At 45.8% G+C, this 8,919-nt stretch overlaps 1 protein-coding gene across 9 annotated transcripts in view; it reads left to right on the top strand.

The window, feature by feature from the left end:
• LOC1270904 (uncharacterized) overlaps positions 1-8,919 on the top strand; it is a 90,044-nt gene that overhangs the window by 1,214 nt on the left and 79,911 nt on the right. For 4 of the 9 annotated variants that reach the window (XM_061649164.1, XM_061649166.1, XM_061649163.1 and 1 more), the window contains exons 2-3: positions 4,625-4,830; positions 6,224-7,667. In XM_061649164.1, coding sequence (XP_061505148.1) covers positions 7,142-7,667 — 526 coding nt within the window. In that variant the 5' untranslated portion in view covers positions 4,625-4,830; positions 6,224-7,141. Of the gene's footprint in view, positions 1-3,313; positions 4,831-6,223; positions 7,668-8,919 lie in introns of those variants that run through there. The other 5 variants (XM_061649168.1, XM_061649169.1, XM_061649171.1 and 2 more) reach the window with 4 other exon arrangements.

Raw genomic sequence — 8,919 nt, 5'->3', positions numbered from 1 at the left:
GAAGGGGGAGGAAGGGGGAGGAAGGGGGAGTGCTCCATTGGCGTCGTTGCATCCGCTGCAGCGCGCGGTGTGTGCATCCAAGACGTTTTCGCTTCGGTCGTTCAATAATAAAAAGTGTGCATCGAAACCGCACACACCTTTCCCCTCCTCTCCTACGATCAACTTCTCTCACACACTCTCTCTCTCTCTCTCTCACACACACATCCACTCGGGCGAATCAGCTCCATGGGGCGCAGACGGCTCTTCGATGGTGTGTATGCGTCGCGCGCCACCTTCACGCACACAACGAACCCGCTCCTTATAATTAATGCAACAATGTTGCTCCGTTTTCATTACCTGTTTTGCTTCCCACCGACAGCACCGCATTGTGCCTCTCCCTTCGCACGCCCTCTCCCTCCCCCCCCCCCCCCTTTGTTGCATCGTTACCCCTTTTTGCGTCGATGCACTTCCATCCTCTCTCTCTCACACGCACTGGTATTTCTTTCTCCCCCCCCCCCCGTTGCTCCAACCCACCTCAATCACCACCCCCCCCCCCCCCTCCCCCTTCCGCACACTTCGCCTACAGCCCATCCAACTGCTCTAATGCTACCATTTCCCCGTTTTTCGCTGCCTTCGGTTCGGAGAGCCGCGTGTTGTCATGGTAGCGTTTGCGTTTGGCCGTCTTTTTTGCCTTCATCTTTTGCGCCCAGCGTGTTTGTATGCGTGTTTGTCACTGGTGTGTGTGTGTGCGTCTATGTGTGAGCATAAAAAAAGCATAACGCGACGAAGTGTTTGCTAGCAGGCGGCGGCGGCGGCGGCTCGCTGGGCAGTGTCGGTTCGTTTTCGCGTTTTCGTTTTGACGGCTTGTTAGGGCGCTGTTCGGTGTTGTTGTGGTGGCGCCGTCGGTGTACGAAAATCAAAACAACAAAACATATGTTTTTCGGAAAGTTCCACCCCAAAGGGTTTTGCGCGCACGGAGCGCCGCTCGGTGGAGCGCATTGTGTATCTGTGTGTGAGAGAAACAGAGAGAGAGAGAGAGAGAGAGAGAGTGGAAGAGAGGGGGATAGAGTGTGTGTGTGTGGGAGGCAGAGGCTTGCCGCCAAATATTGTTGCATTTTGCGTGGCATTGCGTGGGGTTTTGCGGACTGGTGAATATCGGTGTGTGCGAGCGATCGTGTGTGGGAGGAGGTTGCCGGACGGTCGGTACATTTATCAAACGTGAGACACGTGCGTTTTTTTGTTGTTGTTGAGCGTCATGTTATCTGTGTGTCGCAGTGATACAGGGTTTTCAATGATATTATTGACGTGTTCAGCGAGTTGTTGATTCGTTCGGGCATATAATTGACACTTTCAGCGAGATATTGAATTGTTCGGAAGCAGGCGTTGACAAGTTCGGCGATACTATAGAGCTGTCACTTTCGTACCCCTTGGACTGCAGCTTGGATCATTCTCATCAGAAGGAAAACAAACGGTTTTCGTAAAAATATGTTTGTTTTAACTAATTCATGAATTAAACAGCTTGGAGAATGATTATTAGCTACTTTTAGGACTTTTCAGAATGAAAAATTGAACCCTGCGGCACAGTGTGTAAACAAAACAAATGACAACACTACAGAATTGCTGAACTTGTCAACGCCTGCTTACGAACAATTCAATATCTCGCTGAAAGTGTCAATTATATGCCCGAACGAATCAACAACTCGCTGAACATGTCTATATAATCCTCGAAAACCCTGTAAGGTTCGAGCAGCTCAGCGCCGATTGCACTGCAGAGTGGTGTGCAAAAATCATGTTCGTTATACCTACGATGAAGTTATCAGTCTGGAGAGAAAGATGCAATTATGTTGGATAATGTCGATTATTTATCGAACGAGTCGTTGTGACGATCAGAGCTGATAAAAAACACTAGCAGACTGTCATTTCAATCAGCTTAATTTATTGCATTTCTCACTGTTGCTAGGGCTGTTTGGCATCTTTTCTAGTTGTACATTTGTCAGTGTAGTGATTGTAACGAATGATTTAATCAAAGATAAATGATTGAAGGAAAGAATCGAAAATGAAATTATTTTTTCTTAACTCTTATGGTATGTTAACCTCTTTCATCGTCATTTCGCTCGCTTTGATTACAGTCTTACTCTTTTGTATATTTATACAAACTATTATAACTATTGATTATAAATTGAAATTAGCATAATAGCATTATTTATCATTTTTCTGCAAATATTCTTTGGAGAGATTTATTTTATCTTATTTTGAAGAATTATGTTTTGCTCATTCATTATTTGAATATGTGGCAACAGCTTGTAACAGCCGTTAACTTGTTGCATAGCAGTTCAATTCTATATCATACAAAAGGGTAAAAATATTGCATTAAAATCTATGTACGGTACTCGCAAACCGAAAAATTTAAAATCATTTCGATTGTACAAAGTACGCAATTACACTCTTTTTTATTCCTTTACATAACTTCCTATCATTTTCGTCCGTTTTGTTTCATTGCTTGTTAAATATAGGTTAACACTTCGCTCAGAATCCGTTTATTGTATTGTATTCTATTGTACTAACACCAGTTTTAACACAATTTTTCCATTCCTTCCTGAGATCCTTCGAATCGTGCGAAATTTGATCCTTGAGCGGTCCACTTGTCTCACCGTTTATTTCTACTAATGTTCACCGAGGCACATATACACACACACACACGCCCCCGGACACACACATTGATAGTTCAACCCTTGTCTGAATGATTGTAAACGCCTCGTATCACCACCGGGGCGACCCCATCCCACATTGACTGCCCTTTGCAAAAAGAAAAGAGAAAAGTACACACTCTATCCGTGCTAAGTGCAACAGTGTGTGTGTACAATACGTGTCCTGGTGTGAGTGCGAGTAAGCGAGAGTGGGAAAGAGACGGCAAATTGGGGGTGCAAAATGTGTGAGTGTGTGTGTGCGTTAGTGGGGAGCACGATCGTACATGCATACACGTGCTCGGTCGTCTCCATCGCGTACAGTGCGCGCATGCTTGTGTGTGTGTGTGTGTGTGTGAGAGTGTGTGTAAAAGCAGCCGAGAAGATGCAGGGTTCGCTGCCGATGCAATGAGGGGGGCACATTGGGTTTGTGCGAAAATGTTTGCCAAAGCTCGATCAAAAGGGCAGCAGTTCGTTCACACATACCATCGCAGCGTTAGCAAACAGCCGCCACTGCTCACCCTGCCCGCCCTACGACGGAGACGAGCGGCAGCCGACCCGCGCGGACAGCGTTCCCCGTTGCGGGTATGGGGCCGACGCGACGCGCTGCGAGTGTATGTGTGTACGGGCGCGCGAGCGAGACGGACGGCGAACGGTGGCGCGCGAGCGAGACGGACGATTGACTTCGCCTCAACTCTGTTGCATTGCGTGTCGGCGATGCACTTGGCGAACTGCAGTTTGTTCCGCAGCATCGTTCCCATCGCATCGCATCGCGCGCTACAACCGAGACGACCGTAGCTGGCCACGGACGAGCGTCGGGAACACATACAACACTCCTGTGCTGTCCGCCGTCGACTTCGAAAGGCACCCAAACCGCGCTCGCTCTTTCTCTGTGTGTGAAGCGCAGCAGAAGCGTGCAGTCGACATTCGAGCATCCGTTCGGGCAGTGCGTGTGGTACGTGCGGCAGTGCAGTGGGCCGCCGGTAAAAGTGTACATCGTTGCTATGTCGACGATCGCCTACTAAGGAAATCGCGTCCAATGTACCAGTGTCAGTAACGCGCGTGTCGGAGAAGCAAACAGCCACGGCGAACGCAACGGAAAAAAAACGTTTGTAAACGCGCTAGTTGAAGCGAACGAGAACTTTAGTGTGTTGGGCAGGATTGCTCTGCTAAAACCCGGAAACTTTACGTTCGGATCGGTGAGCTGTGCCGTGTGTGAGAAGATAGCCTTGGCGGTGACGGCTTGGCTGAGAAAGGGGCCGCCCAATAATCCTGAACGGCCGTGCGTAAATAGAGATAGCCGTGCGCGTGCCGGTGCGGTGGAATTTCGTGTGGTTGAATCCGCTCCCAATAAAACTCGTTGACGGCGCTTGACAAAATACAGCCGCCCAATCGGTAGCAGCGGCCCAGTCAGTATCGGACTGCAAAAAAAACTGCCAGTTTTGATAGTGTGAGGAAGAGTGCGGCCAACGCGCACACGTGTAGTTTACGCCAGCTGATAACGCTTTCGGCGGCAGCCTCCAAACGCACAACTCGCAGGCGGTACGCAACACAGTCAAAAAGCGTGAAAAAACGCCTGCATCCCCAACAAACACATACACACGCATACGGCCGATAGAAAAGTAAATATTCACCACCGCTTGGGGAAATTGCGATAAGTGAAGGGCGGTGAAGACACGGCACAGATATTCGATTGACCGCATATAGAGGCGCGAAAAGTGTAGAATTAAATGGGTAGAAAATAAACACTCCGCGTTGCGTTGTGATGTGTGATGTGCGGATTGGAGCGAGTCACAATCCTCTGGCCCTGCGCCCGTTGCAGTGAAACCCGCGTGGACGGAATGCAATTTTTATCTATCTCGTGAGTGTGTGTGTTGAAGGGGTTTGTTGAAACTGGAAAATCAATTGTGAAACAAAAAATTATCAGTGATTGTGATGGTGTATTTTGTTGTCGTTAACAGTGTGCTGGGAATGAGATTAAGATTGTGCGTGTGCGTGTAGTACTTGCCTGGCGAGCAAGAAGATATGAGATACCCGCTCATTCAGTAACAAAATTAGTGTGATCGTGTGTGTTTTATGTGATTGTGCAGTGATGATTGTCCAATTAATATAAAGATAGCAGATTTAAGAAATTTATGAAAAGGAGTGCTTCAAAAATATATATTTGGTAAGTAAATACGCAAACTTTTTTGAAATCCTCCTAAGGACAGTCAGGCCGTGTCGCTTGTAAAAAAGTGCATATTTTCCAGGGAAATCATTAGTTATTTAATGATTGCTAGTTTTTTTTTAATGTAAAATGTTGCAAAAAACTTTATAAAACAATAAACTAAATGTGCAGCAGATAACTGAAATGACGAAAACTAAAATATTTATTTTAATACACATTACAATTTGTAATACACATTGCTTTCATTGATTGGATTGTAATACACATTGCTTTCATGGATTGCAATAGAATTTGATTAGATTGTTTTCAAGGAAAAAAATATTCCACAATGATTGAATTTTATGCATTTTATGTGTTGCTACTACACTAGTTAAATGAGTTGTTAATTTTATTCAAAAATGGGAATTCCTTTCTGCCGTTTTATTTTCCATAATTTCAAATAAGCTATATCCAGCATAAATGAACTGAAAAATTCAATAACACAATTTTCATTATTTTCAATGGTGCTATGCTTTGGTCATCCTAGCAGAAGTGAAAAAATGCTAATTTTAAATATTCCAATGTATTGAAATATTACAGGAAATCAAAATAATGTATATCATGTCTTAAATAAGGTGTTAAATGGATAAGATAATAATTAGCCAAAATAGTTCATTACTTCAATTAAAATATGAGATCTTTGAAAATATCCCCGTGCAGGTGATTGGCCTCAGCAAGAAGCAATTGCGGTTCTTTGTCATTGAAGTTATATATATTTAAAAGATATATCAACAAAAATATGCTTTTTAACATTTGTTAGATACATATGAACATTCGAGAACAATACAAAATTATGTAATTTTGTATTTTAACACCATAACAAATGCAACAAACATAGCCTGTGTGTTTTGTTTTCTTAACATTTTTTTGTCATAGTATTAAATTATTTGAAATGATGTATATGATCCCTTCGATCGAATTCTAATGACACTTGATCGAAACAAATAAAATATTTGTGATGATGTGATTTTAGTAGCTTTCATATAGCCCGGCTTGTTTAAAATGTTTTATGGTGAGCGAAGATCTAGTGTGACCTTAAATTATAAAACAGCTATTTCCATATCAAATTTCATTGTTTTTTTTTTTAATTTCAAAGATCGGCCATATTGCTATTCAAATTTTCTTTTATTCTGAAGAAATGCCAGACTCTAATGTTCCCACTTATATTAATTATCATGTTCATTATCTTACTGTCATCTGTTACTTGTATTAGGTCCGGTTATTTAGGTATATTGAAATGTTAAATGTAATTTTACGTTGGAACGCCTATATCATCTTAATGAATTATGTTTAATATGACAAAAATTAAGACCATAAAATTTCTAAATGGTTCTTCCGGTACGTTTGATTGCAGATCTCCCAAACCCTAGCACCATCGCTTCCTCGACCAACCAATACCGACAGCCCGAGAACGATCGTACCCGAGTGGAAAACACATTGTATTTTCGCAGCAAAAACAACACAGAAAACTTTAAATATTTTAAGATAAACTCCATGTCCCGACAAATCTGCTTTTTTGCGATTACATAGTAAAGAAACACAGTAGCGAGGAGCTTACTTTTGCTCGTGCTCGTACCACCTTTTAAAAAAACCCGGAGGGACAATGCCGCAACGCACCACGGCCAACGATTTGCGCGAGCTCGATGTAGCGCCGGCAAGTGTAACGTTTGATCAAGCTTCCAGATGTTGAGAGTCGAAGTCACAATACGTCCACAACTGTCGGTTCGTCCAATCTGTACATTGTGTGGTCGGTGCTTGGTGGGAATGACAACGGTGTGTCCTCTTCGAAGGTGCTAAAAGGAAGCTCGCTGACGAGGCGGTAGGGTGTGAGAGTTTGGCCAGTTTGTTGTTGCGCTTGTGTGGGGTGCAGCAGGGAAAGCATTAGTCGAGAGGTAGAGACACACAAGCTACTTGGGACCGTGAAATACGCCGCGCGAAACAGTAATAACATAACGTACCGTAAGCCGAAGCGATCGAATCGAGTAATCGCAGCGGTGTCGTGTTTTTTCCTCCTATATCGAGAGGCCAACCGATACATCCAGGTGCATTCGGCGGCATAGATAACGCAGCATTAAGAGTCGGAATTGGCTCTCGAACGCAACAGTTTGATTGATATATAGGCAAGGCGTAGTCAGAGAGGTGCTGTGAACGAGAAGAAAGTAAGGCTAGCAGGAGAAGCGCAAGTTGAGGAGGGGTGTCGCAGGGTTGACGTAGACGTAGAGTTTGTTTGGAAGGCATACGCGGAACCACACGGGCGTGTGGTGCATCTTGAATGGTGTCACAGGACCGCTGGACGGAAGCAATGTCCGACTCCGGGTACGATTCGCGCACGGACGGCAACGGTGCGGCCAGCTCGTGCAACAACTCGCTGAACCCGCGGACGCCGCCGAACTGCGCCCGTTGCCGCAACCACGGGCTGAAGATCGGGCTGAAGGGCCACAAGCGGTACTGCAAGTATCGCGCCTGCCAGTGCGAGAAGTGCTGCCTGACGGCCGAGCGGCAGCGCGTGATGGCCCTGCAGACGGCGCTGCGGCGCGCCCAGACCCAAGACGAGCAGCGGGCACTGAACGAGGGCGAGGTACCTCCCGAGCCGGTAGCTAACATTCACATACCAAAGCTATCAGAGCTGAAAGACCTGAAGCATAATATGATTCATAATTCTCAGCCGAGATCGTTCGATTGCGACTCCTCCACCGGATCGATGGCGTCCGCACCGGGGACCTCCAGCGTGCCACTGACGATACACCGACGGTCGCCGGGCGTACCGCACCACGTTCCCGAGCCGCAGCATATGGGAGGTAAGTACGATCATGCGTCTTCATTTCTTCGTTTTTTTACAACTGCTTCAGTCTGTTGAGGATTTAACACACTTTTTCATACATATTTACCATTGGGATAAAAACTGAGGCTCGCATAGAGCTTCTTCGAATGGTTCGAATCATGCACCGAAAACACTTGCAAGACTATGATTTGCTCCAACATCACGCAAAGTGGATCATCTCCAAAGTGAGCGCATCTTTAATGCTCAGATTGCGCACCAGAGATCCTCCAGTTCCCACGGATTGGGCCTGTGCTACATTTTATTGGTTCGCTTAGGCACTGCCTCAAATTGGAGCATCTCAGCACGGTACGCACGAGGAACGGCTGCATTCAGACAACGGTCGGAAATCCGTGCAATCCCGAGAGGGGACCGGTTTTAATGCTGTTTGGTCTACGTTGCCTCGCTAAGCCTACCTTCCGGGATCTCTGCAACATTTTTCGCTCACCTGCCACTTCGTTAGATTGTAGTTCCCGTCGCGAGGACAGTGCCGGGAGTTCGGTGGAGCACTGCGCTAGGCTCCAGAGAGGAGGCTACGAATGCCTTGGAATGGACGCTACACACTCTTTTTGTGCGTACTTCCACCACAAGTTACCTCGACGATTACCCTGGTGGCCTGGTGTGCCTGGTGTTTGGCGTTTACGTCTCACTTCGTATGTGTTTCACCCATCACCCTTCGTTTCGTTGTTGGGGGCTCTGCTTTTTTTCTGCTTCTTTCGTACTCCCTCTCACACCACTGCTGCTTGCTCCAGCACGTCCGATTCTTTTTTCGCATCGTATTACCATAATTATATTATTTAATTATCTACTTCTTTTCGAACGGTGGCGTTGGAGCCCGCCCCTCTCTCTCTTTTTCCCTCTTTTCCCTCTCTTTGTTTTGCACTGTGTTCGTTTGTTTTACTTGTTTGCACGCTTGGACAATGCTTGTTTCTTATGCATCATCCCCCATTGGTACATTCTTTAGCAAGACACGTATCCTTTCGCCTGCATGCAGAACCGTTTAAGTGCGCCCAGGTCCGGAGTGAGACGAAATTGATCAGAATTCAGACACACCTCGTTATGGGGCCGATGATGTACCGCCATGCTGTCGGACGCATTGGTTTGGCGACGAAGGTGTTTCGGTGCCCTGGTACTACAAATAGCTGCAAACGGTGCACTGGCGTATGCGTATGCTTCTTCGCCCCGGTTCGGTTTAAACGGATCGGTAATAGTAAAACAACACGTAAAAGCGA

The sequence above is a fragment of the Anopheles gambiae genome, chromosome 2 (assembly GCF_943734735.2).
Source record: "Anopheles gambiae chromosome 2, idAnoGambNW_F1_1, whole genome shotgun sequence".
Taxonomy (NCBI): Eukaryota; Metazoa; Arthropoda; class Insecta; order Diptera; family Culicidae; genus Anopheles; species Anopheles gambiae.
Note: the sequence above shows the minus strand (reverse complement) of the source record. Positions and strands in the feature narration are given on the sequence as shown.